We start from the raw sequence: 21868 nt of genomic DNA on the forward strand, positions 1-21868 counted from the left end.
TGAACCAGGTTACCTGAAAGACTGCCTACCCCTGTAAAGACCTGTAAAATCACATAGGTTCCCTGAGGAAATTACATAGGGGGCACCATGCCATACCACAATGTCCCAGGGTTGTGAGCCTGAAATGGGCATTTCCTGCTGCTGCCCCTGTCGTGTGGGGTGCCCGCCTTACCTCTGCTAGACATGAGCAGCAACCACCAGCTGCTTTAGACATCTTGTCAAGACCTGTCCCAGGCCCAGGCTTTTATCTCCTTTTGTTTTATTGTTTTAATATTTATTTTAGTCTCTATTTGGTTTTAAAGGATGCTGTTTTATTTTGTATATAGTATACACCATTTCAAGATTTTGTAAGAATATGAAGAGGTTCGGAAATGCTTTTAATAAAAACTTAAAAGATAAAAACGGTTTTCCTAAAACCTGAAATGATCTCCCTAAGAAGGTTCACAGCAGCACAGCTTGTCCTGTTCTGGACTTGTTCCAGGGCATCAACCTTCTAGCTGCTGCTGCATTGTTGCTTAGGAGGAACTGCTCATATGCCTTTTGCTAACTCAAAGGCGAGCTCAACTTTTTTTTTTTTCATTTTTGCAAACTACAGTTATATTTTTCACTTGTGTGTCCTTGACATTTCATGGGTGAGCTTCCTCCAAAGCACACATGGGAGTGTGCCTCTGCACAGGGGACTGTCCTTACTGTTAGCCTATCCCTGCACCTTGTTGACTGGCTGGGCATAAATTGTTTAATTTTATTTTGGAATGCACTTCAAGCTCTTTGATCAGGCAAGGCAGGGTGGAGGGCAAGGGGACAGCCAGCCGTTTTAGGATAACTTCGAAATGCACAAGCGACCACACAGGGTAAGCAGCTTTGCAGTGCTGACTGAGACCCCTCTTTCCAAACCATCCCACACCCCCTTTTAATGAGCTTTCAAGCATCCCCTAGAAGCCAGGCAACGGGAGGATGCAAGCAGAGAAGGTGAGGTGAGCATGCATATTTCTCTCTGGCATCTCTCCAAACCCTTTGTGGATCCGCGTTGCACGGTGAACAAATCAACCCTTCTGACTTCCCCCGGGAGCAGGTGGGTGGGTTCGCTTGCCCTTTAACATGCAGAATGATCACATCTGATTAACTTAATGATTCTTCCTGCCTGGAACAAATTTATTCGCTTTGCAGTTGCTGAGCAATTTCAGGATGCTTCCAGTCGCTCCCGACTCTTGATTGCGGCTGGAACTCTGCAACACAAATCGGAGGATGAAATGTGCTGGTGTCTTCGCCTTGGAAGGCGAGGCCCTGAGAGAATGCCAAGGCGAGCTCTGCAGGATCAGCAAGACCTCTTCGTGGAGGCAGAGAATCACCCACATATTCCCCAAACTCTCTGCTGCTCCAGCACAGGCTTGTTTACTACAGTGCCTGTATGGGAGGAGGCCATTCTTGGAACTACCTCTGGCCAGCTGGTGGTACTTTTGCACTCCACTGTCACCTCCTTCAAGGCTGGGTGATGTCTGATGGGGAATTAACTCCTCCCTCCAGCTGAACATATCACCACCACATAAACGGAAAGGGCATAGCTCAGTGGTAGAGAATATGCCTTGCACGCAGAAGGTCCTACGGTTCAATCCCTGGCATCACCAGGTAGGGCTGGGAGAGAACTCTGCTGCAAACCCAGGAGAGCTGCTGCCAGCCAGTGTAGACAGTACTGAGCAAGATGAGCAACGGTCTGACAGTTGCCTTCTACTAAGGCAATCTCCTATGCTCCTATCCAACGGGAGTCATTTATTCATTGCACAGGGTTCTGTGCTGCAGGAGGGACGCTCAGGAGAAGCTTCTCCCACCCTCTTCCTTGTCCAAGGGCAACACAACAGCCCTGCAGGGCTGCCAGTGGGTCTTACTCTCTGGTAGCTGCCTTCCTCCAGCCACGCAAGCAACTTATCGAATGCCAGACATTTATTCACTGCGAAGGGTTGCACCTCCTCCACCCCTCTTGAAATGAACATATTCCTGGTCTCAAAGCACGCTTTGATTCCACGATCCTCCCCACCCCCCTCTTGACCGAGAGAACGGAGTTTATCTCAGTGGAGGCTCAAGCAGTGCTCCTCACTTAGCCACTACCGGGAAGTGCAGGGACCAGAGCCTCCCGCGTCCTAGACCTCCTTTTCTCCACTCTCGATGTAGCGCACCGAAAAGCTTATCCCTTTTCGGGGCCCTCATCCCACGCCCTGACGCTCACAGATGGCTGGATATTTGCCAGCTTTCCTAAGGAAGAGTCTCTTCGGTCGAGGGGGTGGGGGCTCTTCCTTTCAGCACTTCTTCCTGCAAAACTCCCCGCCGCCCGCGTCCAAGTTCTTGGAAACGCGCGCATTTCACCTGGGCGGTGTGTGCGTGAGTTGCGCGAACTCTTCGGGCTGCGCAGTCTCTCCCCCCTCCGCGAGCTGGAAGGCTGGCGCCACAGTCACGCCTCGGCCTTCCCCGCTCCCAACTGGCTCCCTCCTTCGAGGCCTGCAGGGCCAGAGCTGGAGGTTCCGCTGCAGTGAACCCCGCTGCCTCCCCCTTTCCTTCCCCTTCTCCTCCCGCCTAGCGGTCGGCGGCTACCCAAAGGGGAGCCCAGTCGGTGCGGCCGCGGCCTCAGCCAGGAGGAGAAAAGCACTCTGCACGTGTTCAGAGGCCCTCCCTTCCTCTCCTTTCGGGCCACGTGCCTCCGAGAGGTCCCTCTCCCGGAGACTGGGCGAATTCCTCGCTTGCGCCTGGAGAACCCCGCCGTCCAGTTGGGTCAAAAAAGACCACTCCGTTTAGAGCTTCGGGTTCTATTCACGTAGCCCAGTATTTTCAGCACCGGGACAGCTCCTTCAGCACCGGGAACTACTGCCTCCTTCCCTTCGCCTAGCCGGCATGCCCTCGAGCATGTACAGAGTGCCTTCCCCCTCCGCTTGAGCCTCGGGGGCAGGGCTTGCCGGGCAGAGGGCGTGCCTTGCTCCGAGGCTTGAGCCCCGGCACCTCTCGGCCGCGATCCTCCCGCAGCAGCGGCGGCAGGAGCAGCAGGCCCCCTCCACGCTCCCCCGCCCTCCCCGTGTGGACGCGGCTGCACAGCTCCGCGCCAGGCAGAGCGAGCGGCGGCGGCAGGAGGCAGCGCCAGTCGGGGGAACTTGCGAGGAGGAAGGAGGCAGGCAGGCGAGCGCGCACCGGGCGTAGGGGGAGCCCGAGCCGAGCCGGGCGTGGCGGGGCGGCGGCGGCTCCGGCGGCTCCGGGTCCTCCTCCTCCTGCACGTCCCCGCCGCCGCGGAGGTCCGGCTCCAGCTGCCGCTCCTCTCCGCCAGGAGGATGCCCCGGGCTGAGGGGGAGGCGCCCTCCCCGCCGCCGCCTCGCCCGCTGCTGCCGCCGCCGCCTCTGGAGGTGTAGCGGGCGCCGGAGCCGGAGCCCGGCTGGCTGGCTGGCTCGCCCGCCCGCCCAGGATGCTGACCTGCTGCCGCCGCCCGCGCCCGCTCCTCCCGCCGCTGGACCGACGCCGCTGCTCCTCCGCCGCCTCCACTGCCTCCGCCGCCGCCGCCGGACTCTTCCTGGGGCTCGTCTGGCTCCACTCCTGCCACGGGATGCCCCATGTCATCCGCATCGGTGGGTGAGACGACTAACCGGGGCGGGGGGGGGGGGAGGTCAGGGCTCACTATCATGCTATCTCTTCTTTAGGGGGGGGCTGTCACTCCACTTTGGGGCGATTTTATTGGGTTTGGGGCTTTCTGGGGGGTTGGGGGTTGGCTGGCAATAGGGGCGGGGGGCGACCTTGATTGATTATTTAATAAAAGACCTTGAAAACGACCCTTCCAAGACTTTAAAGACGGAGTCGAGATATAGATATATATTTCTGCAAAGAACAGAGTTCTTTTCCTGGCGGGGGTTCTGTCTCTGAGCCAGAGGTTGCTTCGAGGAGTGGGGGGCCCCTGCCTCTTCTCCCTCCCTCCTCCTTACTTTGGCTTGTCCCCTTCTGCAATAGACGTCTAGCAGGCGACGGGAAGTTTGCCCCTCCCGCACCCCCACTCGTCCTTTCCCCCTTTCGTTGCCGATATAGACGGAGCTTTTTGCAGGAAGCAAAGTTTGGCTTCTCCCGCGAGGCGCTTTCTGATCTGTGCAGAGAGAGGATGCTGGCTGGAGAAGATGCTACGGAGGATGCAGCCTCGCCTCCGAGATGCTCTGGTCCAGCACATCCTGCGCTAAAGGGGATGCTGAGGGCCAGGCGCTGGCGGCTACATTTCCCTCTGTACAGGAGCCAGGTGCGAATGTGGAGTTTGAAATTTTGATGCTGTTTCCCAGCAAGCAGTTGCTGCCTCTGAATGGGGAGGGTTCCCCCCTTCCCCCAATATTTTGACAACTCATTTCCCCCAAATATAGTACCAGATTTTGTTGCTGCTGCCAAGGGTGATGTCTCTTGCCTTTGCTTTCCACCAGCCGGCGCAAGGCTTTCTCTTCTTGCTCCCGGGGCTCAGAGGAGTGGGAGAGAGGAACAGCTGTAAATTTTTAGCCATGTGGCAAAGTCAATTCCAAAAGTCAAAGTATCTTTTTTGTGCCTTATTTAAAAGAAAACACCCCCTGCCTTCTCTTCTGCCTCCTTTCCAGCATAGTTCAGTTGTGGTTCCCTTTGTCTTTGGAAGTTCTTGCAGGAGATTTTGTTGCTTGGCATGGTGTGGTGAAGAGAGGGAAGGGGCAGCTCTGATACCAGGACAGCCCTTAGGATTCCTGAGGTCAGCACTCTCCCCAGCTAATAGAACGTGGCCCCTAGGGAAGTACTCCTGCCCCACTGAACAGAAGGGGAGTTGCCTAAGAGCACGGTGGCATTTGTAAGGGTATCTCCCCACCCCCTGTCTCCCCTGGAAGCAGCTGCCTCTGGGCTCACACATGCTATAGAGTTCCTTTGTTCTTCTGGCCCAGGAACAGCTGAATTGCCTCCATCAGGGAAGGGAGCCAGAATAGCTACCCCACCAGAGCTGGTGTCTTTGACGGAGAGGCAATCTGAGGTGGGATTCTGGTGAATGCCTCCCCTCCATTTCCCCCCTTGTTTTCCAAGTGTCTGTCCAACAGGCTGATTTCCAACTAATGTGAGGTCTGGCTTCTGGTCCAGTACAGGTGGTCTTTCCAGCCAAGCTCTCTGCAGTGCCTGTGGGTTTGTGCACAGTCCACACCATCCCTTGAGGATGGGGTAGCCCCTGTTGTGCCCGAACATGGACCCTCTTTCAGTCCCACTCCCATAGACTGAGCTGCTTGGGTAGGCATCAGGACCTGATGTTCCATTGCAACTGTGCCTGCTGTTTGGCTTCACCTGATGGGTCCGTTTTTGTCCTGGGATGGCTGAATGTGAGCTTGGGGAGCGGGAAAACATCACAGGAGCCCCTGAGAGCCTTGGCATATATGTCACCTGAGGAAGGCTGCCCTGTGGGCCTAAGGGGCCTCTTCATAATGCAGTGATGTTTCTCAATTTAATAAATAAATAAAAATATATCGAAGATGGTTGGAAGGTCAACAGCCTTTTATGAGCTCTTGTACTCATGCTATGGATGCTTCAGGCAAATGGGTCCTATTTGATGCTTAATGTATGCTAACTGCAAAAACGAATGTGCATTTGGGCTGTGGGAGGGGGGAGGTTGTTCATCTGAACATGCACCATGCTGTGTTGCTTTCATTGACAATTTGAGAGTATACAGGTTTAACCTTGGTTGTAAACATAGCTGGAACATAAATCCAAGGAATTTGGATGCTTGATATACTGTTGTGTTTGTGCCATTCAAGAGTGGGCACATGGCCCCCTTTGGATATTTGAAAGGGGAGGGAGCTGGCCCAGCTAGCTGAACTCCACCTCCTGTGGTGTGGAATTTTCTCTGAGGTGAAAAGGCACTGGTGGATTTGTAGAAAGAACAGAGAAGAGCTTGTAGTTTGCAAATGCTGTGGATTCTACCTTCTTGTTTGGATGGATTATTTCTAGAGGACCACTCAGGTGTGTCTGAGGCATTGTTTATTTTCCAGAGCTCTCTGTATAACTGATTTTCAAGGATGGAGAATAATTTTCTAAATTCTGCTTCTCAAATCTGGCTTGACTAGGCTTTCCTTTGGAAGCTGGTGGAAGAAAACTGTTTTAATTTTTAAAAGAAAAAAAAAGGAAAGATGTTGGTTAGATTTCATGCTTTTCTTTGTGAAAATCTCTTTTCTAAAAATGTCACATAAAAGAAGACAAGAGAATTTGTAGCAACTGCGGCAATTTCAGGTTTAGATCAAAGTCAACACAGCTTTCCCGTGCTGAACTGTCATTTTTCCTTTTTAGGAATGCTACAATTTCATCCTTCCCGCTTTCTTAATTTCATTTCTTTGTCCTTTTGTGTCAACTTAAATCAGGTTTCACAATAAACTGAGTTCTAAAAAATCAGGAAAGTTGTTGAATTTCAAATGGAACAGCCTGGTTAAATGACAACAAGGCGTGATTCTGAAAAAAGAGACGGCTTGGAGTGGGGAGATCTGTGGTTCTGTTTTTGCTGAAATCATGGTATTTCTCACTGAAAGAGAAAATTCCAGTACTTTCCTACATCGTTTCTGAGTTATAAGCATTGGGTTTAATCAGCATTGCATGCAAACAGAGGGAGATGTTTTTTACTGGAACATCTTCATGTTTTCTCGTGCAAATGTCATGCAACGTTGAGCATAATCTTTCTTTGAGTGCGATTTATTGTGCCTGGTGCAAATGTAATTGCAGACACAGGATTGAGGATTTCAAAGGCAACATGGGGGTAAATCTGGAACAGCCCAATTGTCTTACATGAATATTGGCTGGTGTAAGTGAGGTGGCTGCTGGTAAGTTTGCAAATGCAATTGAACAAAGTATTGTCTTTTGGAGTGAATGACTCCCCATGAAGCAAATTCATTTGGCATTTATGGTTAAATCGCATTTCTTGCCTGCTTTTCATTCATCTGAAGTTTAAAAGCCTTGCTGAGTGATGCAGCAGCAAGTCTCTGCTCCCCCTTGTGCTGCCTTGCAGCCTGTGACATCGCAAAACCTCAAGAAACATGGCAAAAGCTTCCCTAAAGGAGACGGCGAAAGCCTCTCCAATTGCAAGAAGCCTTCGGACGTCACATTTGATTGCTGTGGCAAATCACTCATCTGATTGAAGCATCAATTAATATTCCGCCTTGTTGAAAGAGGTCAAATATATGCAGAGGCTAAAAGGGGAGGCAACAGAGTCAAAATCTGGGTGAAATCTTAGACTCACAAGAGGAGTGTCTCGTTGCCATGGATCCTTGGGTTTCTGCAGGTGGCCGGTATCTCTCCAGAGTGTGATGATGCTCCTAGGTGAAGCATCCATCTCCCTTCTGCATTGTCCTATATGCACTGTGGACTTGAATGGGGAAATTGGTTTGGACCAAAACACAATAGCTGTCCGGCACCTTGCCAAAATGTAGCCACCATCAGCCTTGGTGTTCTCCTACAGACAGCAAGCTTCTGCTATATATATATATATATTTATTATTACTTTTGCATAGAAGCACTGACAGCTCGCCTCACCCTAGCATTCTGCAGATTGGCGGTTGGAAAGGGTGCATCTTGTGTTTTGTGTACACTGTCGTAAGCCCAGCAATAAAGGGGCTTCTTTTTTTTCTTTTTTCTTTTTTTGCTCTTGGCTTGTGAGGCAGCTGGGACGAAGGCCACAATGCTGGTTTCGAAACAAACAGGCTGAAATAAGAGATGAGTTATGCTAATTTGTGACTGAGAAAGGAGGTTGTGCCATCAATTGTTTGGATAAAATACAAGTAACACAGAAGGGAGGCATGTGGGCGGTTGTAGTCTGCCGAAAATAAAATAGTTCATTGATTATTTTACAGAAATGTGTTGTGGACAAATTCAATTCATAATTACATTTCCTTGAGAGGGTAGCCCTTTTATTCCTGGGACTCATTATTCTGTTTGGCTTTTCTTTTTAGAAACATCGCTTCCAGTCATCCCCTCCAGGGAGATTTAACCGCGTTTCCCTGATACCTAACCCCCCCCCTTCCAAATAATAATTTCACAATTGAAAACTGCAGTGTTCAATTGTGTCTGGTATTGTTCTGTGAGAAAAGAAAGAATCTGGAGGAAAGAGTCAGATATTATTTTATTTGGCTTGGATGTGATGAATAGCTTGGAGAAAATCTTGTTTCGTGGGGTGGCTGGAAGAAGTGATTTAGAAGGTGGATGGTGCACTCAAGCCTTTAAGGAGTGCAACAAGTGTGTGGGTGTTGATGTGACCACACTCTGCCCGGTATCAGGAGATGAGTGATCCTGGAGAGTAATGCTTCCCCCTTCGAGTGTGTGTGAGAATGCAGCATTCCACATTCCTTGGGGCTTGTGTGCAGAGCCTCTCCTGATTCTACACACCTCGGATCGACCCACCTGCCTGCTCACTTGTACTTGCCACACTGATCTCAGGAGCTGCAGTCAGCACTCAGAGGCAATGCCAGATTTGTCCCACTGTAAACCTGGATCGATGCCTTGAAAGATGACGACTTGGCTCCCAATTTGTGGAAGCATAATTGAAAATCGATGCTATCGAAGTGAAACCGGTACGGAGATGTTTGCAAGATCAGGGGTGATCTTGTCAGGATAATTCCTCAGAATGAAGGCTCTGGGCCAGGGAGGCTTGATCACTTTACATCGGTGTGCAAGCAAGATTGGGATCTCCTGCCTGGATCCTAGCCTTCTCCCCCCCCCCGCCCAACCGCAGCAGTGATGGGATGTGTCACCACAGCCAGCTGGAGACATAGCTCCTGTCTCTAAGTTTGTGTCTTGGCGAGTGTTAAACAATGAGAGAGGCACGCTGGCGGCAGCCACGGCCGTTGATACAATAAAGCTTAGCCGTACTGGAGAAGACACAAACTGAATGAAGATCAATATGTCACCCCTCCTCCCCCCGCCCTCGCACACTCTCCCCGCACAAAGCAAATAGCTTCAGACAAGTGGCTTCTCACCACCTGGGAATGGTAGGACCAAGTTAGAAAACATTAGCTTGAGGAACTGTCCCTTCCAGCTCGGAAATTCCAAATGCCTTTAAAAATCCTTTTAAAACAAGAGAGGGAAGCAAACAGAGTGAAACGCAAGTCCATTCAGATTCAGGCCAGCGTACAGGAAGAGATGCAGCACCAGGCCAGGTCTGAAAGTTCCCTGATGCCCCCCCGGGGGGCGGGGAGGAGAGGAGAGGGAAGTAGCTCTTTTTTTTGATGGAATGGTATTTAAAATACTAGGAGGACATATTTACGCCTAGCAGATTATTATTTTTTTTGTCATGTCAAAGGAAAAAAATGCTGCAATTCTTTGCCATGTCTGCTTTCCAATAAATTTTTTTTTTTTAAAAAAAAAATCTGTATGTAGATGCTGATATTTAGGTCTTGCTGGTGCAGATTACAAAGAGCCCTTCCAGAAGCAAAACAGCGAACAAATAATGAGAGGCTGCTTTTGTGAATACAACAGCCAAGATTAAGGCAGGCCCAAGTGTATCCATGCATAATATGGATTTAGGTTTTTCCCTTGTCTCTCCCTTCCCCTTCACTTAATTCTGTGATGTGGATTTAAGCTTCCATAAGCTCAGTGTGTATGTGTATGTAACCATCTACCTATTTTAAAATTCTCCCATTTTCTAACCAGCATTAATGTTTTATTTATTATTGTTTCTTGTTTTTTATTACAGCTCTGTGAACCACCCTGAGATCTTTTGATGAAGGGTGGTATATAAATTTAATAAATAAAATAAAAATAAAATACAGTTGCACCCTACTTTTCAGGCTATAGATTCAGGCTGTTGGTGGCAGCAGGCCGTGTGTGTGTGTGTTTGTGTGTAGAGCCTAGCTTAACCAGGCTCTGAAGTGGCCTTTGCCTTCACCCCACACACCCCAATTCTGTCTCCTGTGCATAGATGTCATACTTGAAAAGCTCAAAGGATCATTTAGTGACATGCATGTAAATGCTGTGTCGCTGTTAAATTTCTGGACTCTATGGTGTGCAAATGCAAAATTGGGACGATGCTCTTGGCGCATAATGGAATTTTACCTGCGGGTGTGGAGTGAGGATGGAAGCCATCTGTCCCCTTTGCAGAAGCAGAAACTGCATCCTCCATCTCCCCTTCTCCTGTTGAAACGAGAATGGTTAATTCTCGGGGGGGGGGGGGGGAGATACTTCCAAAACTGCCTCCCCTCCCTTTTTTTTTTTTTTTGCTCAAATCTGATCCCAAAATGGGTTTTTAATTTCAGGTCACACAGTCATTTGGTGATTTCTGTGAGGTGAAAATGAGGCTGCTGGGGTGAAAACTGTAAGATGAATTTCGAGCGAGAGTGTCATTGTTGCTTCTTTGTGGCAGGCAAATCTAATTACTTAATCCCTGCTCTCTTGAGAACCATCTACGTGGATATTAAGGTTTGGCAGCAGTGCAGAAAACAGGGCTGTGGTTGACGTAGGGTTTGTGAAGCTCACAGCCAGGAGCACAGTGGGAGAGTCAGGCGGCTTTCTCTGTCGGCCACCCTCTATTGTGTTGTGGGCTGTGATATCGTTAGGGTGGTCTTAAAATTTAATTGTTGCAAGCGCAACCCACCCCAAGTGATGAAAATATGTTAGAGGACACACTTGCATGGACTGATAAAAATGAAAGACATTAATGCTTTGGCTGCTTTTTCCAAATGTGCTTCATGCCCAACTCAAACGCCATAAACTGGCTGTTGCATTTGTAAGGAGAGCAAAAAGACCCAGGACTGTTTCTTTGCACAGATGCAGACGTCATTTCTAATCTTCTGGCAAACTTATCCTGTTTTTCATACAACAGGAAAACCATATTGCTCTTTCACTTTGCGCCTTGAATTCATTTGCATTTGTTGTGTGTGTGTTTTGCTCCCGAGGACGTGGTTCTATAATAACTCTCCTTAATTTGACAAAATCCTTCTGTTGTCCACCTGGCAGGGTGACTCTTGCCCTTTTCACATGACAGCTCTTAAGCTCCCGTTGTGTTAATAATGTCAAATGAGAGGGGGTCGATCTGTTGCAGACACCACAGCAGGTGTTTGAATGGCAGCTGGTGCTTCAGGTGTGGATGGTCAGCAGAGGGCGCTGTGCTTTGAGGACGCTTAACATGTGTCCTGATTTCCACCCTCCTACCTTTACCTGCCAGATTCCCTTTGCAGTTGCTGAATGATGCTTCTTGTTGCTTTTAAGAGGTGTGGTGAACTTCCACCCTCTTTCACCATCTGGAGTCTACTGAGCCAGCAGGTTTTCTGGTGTATCCTTGGAGAGACAGGCAGGGAAACCCAAAAGAGCAGAGCGTCCACAGGATACGCTTAAATAGGAATTGCATAATGTCACACTTCTCCATGATACTTTTGCAGTCATCATCGTAATCATCATCATTATCTTGTTGGCAAAAGGTTTTAATGTGCTGCCATGCCACTGGCAACTGCCTTTGTTTTCATGTGTTTCCACCCCCCCAAAAAATGTTTTCCCTCTTTTCCTTACTGATAAAAAAGAATAATAATGTAACTGGTGAGAGAAACTAGGTACAGCTCACATGTTGCACATTTTGCAGATTATTTATTTACTTTTATTTTTTGCTCTTTTAATTTTATAGGGGAAAGGAAAGCAGTAGCTCTTTAGGACCACAGGAATTCCTATCGCCTGGTGTCCAAAATATCTCATTCATCAATCGCAGTTCTGATTTCACTCATAAAAACTCAACAGGAGCAGCCAGGCTGGCTTATCTCACCCAAATTGCTTAGGGGGGTGCCTGCACATTTTGCTTCATAACTTTCCTTCTAGTATGGGGAGAGGCTCCCCCCCCCCATGAAAGCTCAAGAGTCTAGGCCCCCTTGTAGGCATGGGCCATTACAATTGTACCTGGTACAATTGTACCATTTGCACCATTATAAATCTGGCCATGCTTCTCCTGATCTTCCACAGTCATACCTGATCCATGCTTGCAATCCTGGTTTGGAGGTATCACTATTTAATCCAGGCAGCTGGTGTCAAGAATGTCCAAGTCTGATGGTTCCTCAGCATCACTGGGTTTAGAGATCTGCTGGAGGGTTCTGCTCCTCACGCTCTTTCTCTGAGGAGACCTCAGGCTTCAGGTCTGGACAGGGATAAACTTTGAACAGTCAGGCTATTGAGAGGCTGGCAGCTAGAGATTTGGTCTGAATGGTTTCCAAAGAGTTATCTGAAACCCCGAGATCCAGAAGCCTGTTTTTCTAAAATAAAATGAACAATAATGAAAATCAGAATGTGGTTAACCAATCACCCAACTGAGGGTTTTGGGCTGCTTCTTCACTTCCCACATGAACTTGCCTCTCAGCTGTGGTCATCTGAGGCTTGTTGTGCATCATAGAATCATAGAGTTGGAAGGGACCACAAGGATCATCCAGTCCAACCCCCTGCAATGCAGGAATCTTTTGCTCAATGTGGGGCTTCAAACCCATGGCCCTGAGATTAGGAGTCTCATGCTCTACCAACAGAGCTATCCTTCAAGGGCAGTGGTTGGGGTAGGGCTATTTGGGTGGCAGTACCAGAATTGTTTCTGTGCGCTGCTCTGGTTCACCAGAAGCAGCTTAGTCATGCTGGCCACATGACCTGGAAGCTGTACGCCGGCTCCCTCGGCCAATAAAGCGAGATAAGTGCCGCAACCCCAGAGTCTGTCATGACTGGACCTAATGGTCAGGGTCCCTTTACCTTACCAGAATTAAACAACTCCCCCCACCACTGTGCCCTACCCCAGGGTGCTTAGACTGACCCATTCTCTGTTGTCTTTTAGGCAGGGGATGGATACATTTATGTTCCAGTTTTTTCATGTATGTAAATTTTGTCTTGTTATGGGGCTGATTTTGTTTGGCTCTGGGCTTTGAATTCTCTTTTTAACTGGGTAGTTATCCCATTGTTGTAAGCCATCTCGCAGGTTCTTTTTTGAGCTGAAAGTTGCTGCAAATATGTTTTATAAATAACACGTTTTGGAGCTTCCTGTAGGGTGGGACTTTATTGCCTGCGGGGCTCTCTTCATTCCCAGATCCTGCTGTCATCAACACAACTTTCACAGAGACCAAATGCCTCTTGGGAATAGCAGTGGGCAGCTGCCGCTCAGGGCCGCTTGAGTTCCCTGTTGCTCTGGAATGAGGTGGAGGGGTTTTCAATGAGGTGGAGGGGTGGGGATGCTGCTCTGTGCACCAGGTAAAGCCCCTGTGGCTGAACATTGGGGACCCAATATATGGGGTGGGGTGGGGGGAATTTCAAAGCAACAGGTTTGAGAGAGGGCCAAAGCAGCCTGTTTCGAAAGCACCCAAAATGGAACACGATGCGAAAAGAAATGCCCGATGTAGACTGTGTGTTTTCCCGCTTAATAAATAGACGGCTGTCATCTTTTGTCTCTTGCAATAAAACAGTAAATAAAATATGGAATAAGCCACGAGCTTAGCTGAGTTAGGGAGGTCTGCTGGGACCTGGCATCAGACTTGCCTGCTACTATTCTGCAGTGAATTTAGAGTACTTGGGAAAGCAGTCGTGGGAGTTATTTTAAATCCCACCACCTGGCCATGCCGGAGGAGCTTCTTGGAGGAAGTGGGCTTATGTAATGTTTCCAGGCACTGCAGTAGGAGGCCCCCCCTTTTATTACTTCCACTTAAATATAGATATTTATATATTGTCCTTTTGTGCAACCAAACAGAGCTTATTCCCAAGTAAATTTGTTGAGCATAAGGGCAGCAGCTACCAGCTCCATTTTATCCCTCTAGTTGTGACGGTGCTATTATTTAAGTGATTTTTTACAAATGCAAAACTGCATTTTATGCTCAGAGTATTTCCTCCCCACCATACCCCCGCCTCTGGGTTGGCAAATGGTTTCTTGGTTTTTGTTTTTGCTGTGCCATATCAGGAATATGGAAGCAGCTGTAAATCATTGAATGGCAGTGCGGGGGTGGGGGAAGCAGAAAAGGCTTTCTCTGTGCAAGAGGGCTGAATTGCTGGCCCCACCCTTATGTGGGATACAGGTATCAACTGGATTGTGCATTTCTCTGAATTTTGCAATGCAATTTTGTTTCCAAAAATAGGGGGGAAATGCATGTTTTATATAGAAGTGTATAAAAAAGAATATTATTTTTTTTTTGGAAGGGGAAATGCATTGAAGAGCATAATGAAATACATCAGAGGAAGCATTTATTCATTTTATTTCATAACATTTATATGCCGCTTGATTATAGAAAAAACCTCAAAGTATGAGGATAAAATCCATATAAAACAAGCATTTTAAAAAATTTGCAAAAGTGGTACAGAACAGACCTAAGACCTCAGTCTGTGCAAAACTGCCATGAAACAAAAATAGGCTGATCTGTCCTCCCCGAAGTCTGTCATTCTCCCTTGCACTCAGGAAACATGCCTCCTCCAAGTTTGAAAGATGCTGTCCTGCTTGCTTCTCCACTTGGATGAGGGGAGATTACAAAAGTGTGGCGTATCTGCAGGCCTAGAGGTGCATTAACTGTACTTTCCACCCTGCAAATGCCTTAATCTTCCATGCCTGCAGCTGTGACTCTGGCCCTAATTCTGCCCCCAGGATGAGCCCAGTGGACTGCTTCAGGGGGAAGATGGTACGTGTGCAACCACGGCAATGCCATTCCATGCTGCTGCTATTTTGTTTTGTGCTGAGGACTCTAGGCGCGACTCAGTCTCTGCTGCCACAAAGGAAGGGTTACAATCCACAGCAAATAGGCGGGACACTGGGAGTCGGGAAGGGCTTTGCAGAAGTAGTTGTCTTTTTTATGATGGATAAAGGAGGACCTGGCTGCCCCTTGGGAACAGCTTGGTAGGAAGAGGCCTGGAAGCAGATTTGGATGAGAGAAGCAAAATGGGGGCAGGGCCTGGGGGGGCAGCAGAGAACATGTGAGCACAGGGTTGAGAAGGGGATGTAGAGGAGACTGGGAGGGAGGGAGGCAGACAGGTTCTTCCAGCATCTGTAGAATATTTCAGATGCATTACATAAAAAAGTCATGACTTTCTGCATCTGAAGCTGATGAAAACACAACGGAGTGTTCTAAATATAGGGGGTGGTGTTGCCCCTCTCTGATTACTGCTTTGAGATGAAAGCTAGGAGATTTTAGCACTTCAGATAAATAAATGAAACCGTTGGCATACCAGGTCTTGGTGACCCATTGCGGGGGATATTTTCAGCCCTGATTTCTTAGGCTTCTCTTGGGAAGTTGAAAAGTGCAGCTGAGGAACTTGAGCTCACCAGGGAAGCTGGAAAAAGCCCTGTGGCTCAGAGACAAGAGACCGGGGCCCTGAGTTCCAGGCCAGAGTCACCGCTGCTGTAGCTTTGTAGATGCTTTCTGCCATTACTGAAGCCAGCAAGGCAAGCAAGGCCAGGCCTGCAGCTTCAGCATATAATATGAATTGCTGTTACTCTGAGTAAAATCAAAGACAGTCCCCCAGGAAGTCATGTCCCTTGGCAAGAGATTTCCTCTGTAGATGTTCCTGGTAGAATTGCCGCCCCTATCATTTATTCATTCATTCCTCTAGCATTTGCTAGCGAAAGTGGATAGGCCTCCCTCATAATGCTAGAACTCAGTGGGGTCATTCAAGGAAGCTGAAAGTTAGGAGGTTCAGGACAGTTAAAAGAACAGCTAAACTATGGAGTCGGCCCCCCACAACCTATCATGATGGCTACCAACTTGGATGATTTCAAAAGAGGATGAGACAAATTAGTGAGAAGATAGGATTCTCAGAGGCTGCTAGCTACCATTGCTATGCTCAACCTTCACTGTTGGAAGCAGTAATACTGGTTGCTAGGAATCTTAGGTGATGCCAGGTATATTATTGTGCTCAGATCCTGAACATTGGTTGACCACTGTGAGAACAGGATGCAGATCTTGGTGGTGATACAGCTGCTGCAGGGATCCCCCCCACCCTAGTATTCAGGGGTGTCAACTTGAATAAAATATTGTGGGGGCCCAGGTAAGTCCTGCCCTGCATAACTGATCATGTGATGCAGTGCAAACACACCATTTGAATGGGAATACCAATCAACTTTGTGGTGGCCCGGCCCCCTCAAATATTTTTTGGCCCCTGGGAGTTGGCTCCTATGCTAGCATCCTACCTGTGAGCTTTGACTTGGCTTGGATTTGTGCCCCAATGCTTTCCCCTGCAGCCTATTTTTTTACTCAATAACATGCAGGGCATCACTCCCTAGAGGCTTCTGTCCTGGCTCTCACTGGGCAAAGGACTTCGGTGGAATCTCTCCAGTAGCACATTCACAACTTCATTCTCCTCATTAAAAAAAAAAAAAAGTGCAAAGCCAGGAGATGGAGAGGCCAGGAGGATGAAAAGATCTGGGGCTCTGCTGGCTATAAGCTGGGTAGCAATAAGGGTAGCATAAGAGTTGGCTGTAGCTATCTCTTATCTACTTTAATTAGATTTTAAAAAATTGTCCTAGGTGTGTCATGTGGAAGGTGCCTGTTCCCAAGTTTCTGAGATGGGGGCACATTCCCACCACTTCCAGCACCCCCCCCCCCCGGCAATTAGCCACATATCAAGGAGCAGCAATCCTCTGTGATAAATCTGGGCTTTTATTCAAAGCCTTTTATTTGAGAATTTCTGACTGAGGTCACCCAGTGTGGCCCACATGTCTTTCTGGGGGTTAGCACTCAAGTGAACATGCAAAGCACTTTTCTCTCTCTCTCTCTTTCCCTTACCAATTGTAGCTTCTTCAAGGTTACTTGTTAAGATGTGTTAAGATTCGAAATAATGGCTCCCTCTTTACACATGTGGGAAGTGATGGGCCACTGTTCACCTTCCATGCTGGAGAGTTTCTTGCCTGCCCACTACAGATTTGTATTTCTCTGGCCCCTGCCTATTTAAAAAAATACCCTCTGCTTTCATGGGGCATGCAGTGATTTATTGAATAATCAATTTCTTTATCTACCTAATGCTTTCAAGTAATCGATCAGTGCCAAAGCAATAAATCCAGGCTGTGATTTCAGCTCTCTCTCAAGTGTCCTGAGGATATTTTGCTAAGAATGACTTGGAGTTTTCCATGTTCCCCACTACTCTTTAGTTTTCCTCTTCCAAGGTCTTTTGTTCGAGGCACATAAAGACAAAGCCCACAGTGTACATGCCCCTCAGGCCTTGTTGTTTGCAGGGCTGAGGTTGGTATGCAGTTGTTTAAAGGTTGAATTAAAGGTTGAATTGATTGGTGGGAACAAGTTTTAATTGATGGGGTCTGAGACTAAAGGCGACTTTCTTGCTGCTGTTCCTTCTTTTGGGGAGGCTGTTTCGTTCTTCCTGCTGTGCCAGGAAATAAAAATGAAAGGTGACTCTGGTGTCCTCAAAAAGAGGGGCTGGCTTTGTACATTAAATGGCAATATCTTACCCCATTTTTTAATGTTTAAAATGTTTGACAACCTTTGTTTTTAATTATTTCTCTTAAAACAAAGAGAAAGCACCTGAATTCTTCCATCTCTCTCTTTCCTGTATGTTTATTACACTCGTATTCCATCTTTCCTTCAAGGAGCTCAAGGTGGCATACCTCTCCCTCTCCCCATTTAATCCTCACAGCAACCTTATGGGGTAGGTTAGGCTGAGTGACAGGGAGTGACCCAAGGTCACACAGTGAACTTCATGGCTGCCTCTGCTTCCCTGGCTGATCAGGATATTCTCAGGCACTGCTGTGTTCCAAAGTCCCCTTATTACAAAGAGCAGGTGTATTCTGGGTCCACTGTTAAATATGTCCTGCTCTTTGGGGCTTGATGATGTTAAGGCTTATGTAAAACTTGGAGCTTGCCTTTTGAGGAGGCAAAAAGCTTAGGTGTGCCAGGCTCAGTGGCCACTGGGGGAAAAGCATGAGGTGCAAGCATGTTTCTGGAGGACATCCCAAACCTTGTGTGATGTTCAGCACAATTTTTAATGTGAGTCTTCCCATTAAGAACATAACATAAGGCTGTAAGAAGAGCCTGCTGATCAGGCCTGGGGCACCATCTAGCCCAGCATCTTGTTCTCACCATGGTCAGCCAGAGACCTCAGTGAGGACCTCCCAAGCAGGACCTGAGCACAAGAGCACTCTTTCCTCCTATGGTCTGCAGTAACTAGTATTCAGAAACATTGCTGCATCTGACACTGGAGGTTGTATATTGCCATCATGGATAGGAGCCATTGATAACCTCATTCCTCATGAATTTGTCTAGTCTTCTTTTAAAGCCATTCACATTCGTTGCCATCACTGCCTCCTGTGGAAGTGAGTTCCATAGTTTAACTATGTGGTGCATGAACTGCGTTTTGACAGTTTGTTCCTGCATGGACAGTGCAACTCTCTTAAATCCCCTATTGATTGCTAACGGGAGGAAAGAGATATATTCTAGAAAAGTTTTGCAAGGCAGGATTAAAGAAACAAGTGTACACTTACTGAAAACAGAGATACTGGCCATAAATCAACTCATAGAAATAAACAAAATTCATAGTGTAATCCCTGTGCATGCTTACTTAAAGTCAATCTCATTGAGCTCAGTAGGTTTTACTCTCAGAATGACCCATGCAAAGCTTGTCTGAGGCCTGGGGTGGGAGTCTTGTACTTGGCAAGTGTAAGTCCAGCAGGCTCCTGGCAGGACCCCTGGTCAGCTTAGCCCTCCAAGGCCCGGGGCAAGCATATGCTGCTGTCTCCTCCCCCCAGGCTGCATGGGCCTGCTCCCAGAATTGCCATTTCCGTTGTTCAATAGATGTTGAAGGATCCAAGAATATCTGAGCCTCGCAGCAAGACTAGTGCTCACTTTAAATTGCACAATATGCGGGGCAATGACCGCTTGCAGTGACTTATCTGACCCCGAAACAGATGCTAGGTGTGGCTTGAGGAGTTCATTGTGTTCCCGAGCCTTCTGACTTTAGCTGCAGACTTGCCCTATGAAGGAAGGGTCTAAGTTAAACATTCCCAAATGGAAACGGTCTTGGACAGCTTTGTTCCCAACAGATCCCCATGTTAGATGGAGCCTCGTCCACTGTTCACACAGCACTGGAGTGTGTTGCCTGTTTTGCTTGGCTGAAGGTTCAGCTAAAAGAAAGTTAGTGTTTGCTCTGTTTTGTCATATTGAAATATTCATCTTGCTCTGGCTATTTGGTTTTGGAGCGGCAGCATCTCCTTTCCTTGCTACGAGGCTGTTTTACATTTTGAGTACCTGGCTTCTGGGGCCAGATCCATTTCTCCCAATTAGAGGGAAAGCAAATTGCACACTAAAAGCTGTAACCCAGCCCAATTTGCATCTCATTACCCATAATACTGTCCATTATGAATTCACATTTAATTTTAGTACTCTTTTTTTGGAGGCGACTCACAACCTAATTAAATCTTCCTTTTACTCTAGGAATATGTTGTTGTTGTTGCTGCTGCTCTTTTCCTCATCCCAAATGTCCCCTCTCTATTTTTCCATCTCTCTGCCAACAACAACAGCTAAGACATGACTGGAGAGAAAACACAACACTTGTGGGAATGATGGCTTTGGCTGATGTGTTCTGCCACCATTTCATCATGCCTATAAACAACATTCCTGCAATGTTCTGGTTTCCCAACCAAATCCAAATCCTGCTTTGGGAACTTGAGTGGCTTTTCTCATCTTCTGCAGGGAGGAGTCCCAGGTTCTCCTCTTACTCAATGGTAACTCAGGAGCAGAGCCACTGCTTTCCATGTAAAAGACCCCATGTTCCCATCTGAGACCCTGGAGAGTCAGCGCCAGTCAGTTTGGAAAATACTGAGCTAGATGGGCCCCAATGATGTAACTCAGGAAGCAGCTATGTGCCCCAGTCACACTGCCATTGTGTTCAGGTACAGGGCAAACTGAAGAGGTTTTCCTCAGACCTTTCTTAAAATGTTCAGCTGTTGTTCTCCTTTCAGGGGACTAGGCCAGGGATGGAGAACCTGCAGCCCTCCAAATGTGGTTGGACTCCAACTGCCAGCAGCCCAAACCAGCATGGCCATTGTGAAGGAATTTGGAGTCAAGCCACACCTGAAGGAGCACAAGTTAGCCAGCTCTGGAGTGTTTTCACAATCCGCTCTGTTGTATCAGAGAATATGTAGTAAGAAAATGTCATTGTTGATGGTGCAAATTTGCAACATTCTTTCTCTGTCGCACCATTCTCAATGTTTGATATTTTGTCTCATTTGCTTCTGCGAGCCATGGGGAAAATCCTGCACTTGTGTTAAGTTCCTTCCCAGCCCACAGAGCAACCTTTTCAGCAACTCTTCATCTTGTCTTGGACACACTTGCCCACAAGCTTTCAAGCTTAAATCTGCAATCAAGGCCACTTCCTGTGCTTTGCCCTCCTTTGTGCATGTGTGGAATAGGGGCATCGGCATAACAACAACACTAATAAGACACTCACACTTGCCAGTTCAGGGAAACCATTTGGAATCAGTTGGCAATGATAAATCATTGATTAACATGTAGAATTCCCACCTCCACCAATAGCTATTTCACATGCTCAGATGACAATTTCATGAATTGACAGGATTACAGACACTGAGAAACCAAGCATGTACAGCAATGCTACTTGAAATGCGGGGGGGGACGGGGACAGATGCTGCATTTTCAGTTGCTAGCGTGTACATAACCCGTGTTTTCCAGAGGAAGATCCTTGCTCTTGTCTCTTGTGGTATAGCACCCACCAATACAGTGGTACCTTGGTTTACGAACTTAATCCATTCCGGAAGTCTGTTCTTAAATCATAGCATTCTTAAACCAAGGCGTGCTTTCCCATAGCAGCGGGGGACTCAATTTACAAATGGAACACACTCAACAGGAAGTGAAACATGTTCTGCTTCCAAGGCAAAGTTCACAAACCAAAACACCTACTTCTGGGTTTGCAGCGTTCATACATCAAGGTACCACTGCAATCCTAATTCCATACTACTAAACCCTCAAATTAACACCATTCCTTCAACTCATGGTTGTGAATGGATAACTAGGACAACACCAGGTGCCTTGTAATTTTCTCCTTTTGCTGCTGCTGTTGTGGAGGATGGATTTTTCCTTACTCTTGGGCTGTTCTTCAAAACTTGTGTGATGGGGCTGGGTGTCTAACAGGCCCCTGGTAATGAGGATATGAATCTCAGTCAGCTTCTTCTTGAACCTGGAGCTGCAGATGCCTTTGAGAGAGCCTCGTTCTCCTTCAAGAAGTTGCTTTGTTTGAAATGGCTACAGAGATCTCTCGTCTGTTGCAAACACATTAATTCTCCCCTTAAAGTGTCTGACCTTAAAGGCCATCTTGCCTCTGGCTTGCAGTGCTGTGATCTTGCCTTTCCTCTGCAGCTGGCATCAGGTACTTAGCATTTCTTTCATATTAGAAAGAACACAAAAGGTCGCTTCCATTTAAGACGGGGCACTAATCATCGCAAAGCATTGGTGCCTTGTTGCAAATGCAGCTGGAAAGCATTCCCGGTGCCTTCTGGATAGGCCGTTTCTGAGGACAGTTTGACTAGATTTAACATTTGCTTGTCAGTTTGATACACCACACACACAAACACACACAGAGACAGACAGGATGACATGCACCTTTGCTGTGATATTAAGGTCACTTTTGTGTGGCTCACAGTCCCTTTCTGTGAGTTTGTGGGGAACGTATTTCCATATAAATGATGACAGTTTGCACCAGGAATAAGCTGGAACTGCATATTGTTGTGATGTTCTGCATGTTTGGAAGAAGATCTGGAGAAACCAAGGAGCTGGTGTTTGCGCGTGTGTGATCCTCAAAGGAAATGGACCTGGCTGTTTGGGAAAGAAAGACAAGTCTGTGGAAGGGATTATTGATGACCATTTCCCAACAAAAGTGCGTGTTTGCATTTTTATTGGAAGAAAACTACTTGTAAACCACAGGGGAGCCAATGAAG

General features: G+C 47.5%; 1 protein-coding gene across 1 annotated transcript in view; it reads left to right on the forward strand.

Moving 5' to 3' along the window:
• Positions 1-3411: 3411 nt before the first annotated feature.
• GRIK3 (glutamate ionotropic receptor kainate type subunit 3) overlaps positions 3412-21868 on the forward strand; it is a 185624-nt gene continuing 167167 nt past the window's right edge. The window contains exon 1 of the mRNA XM_081872420.1: positions 3412-3599. Within this exon, the coding sequence (XP_081728546.1) occupies positions 3440-3599 (160 nt within the window). The 5' untranslated portion in view covers positions 3412-3439. The remainder of the gene's footprint in view (positions 3600-21868) is intronic.

This window comes from Podarcis erhardii (assembly GCF_964252035.2).
Source record: "Podarcis erhardii genome assembly, chromosome: 7".
In the NCBI taxonomy this organism is placed as follows: Eukaryota; Metazoa; Chordata; class Lepidosauria; order Squamata; family Lacertidae; genus Podarcis; species Podarcis erhardii.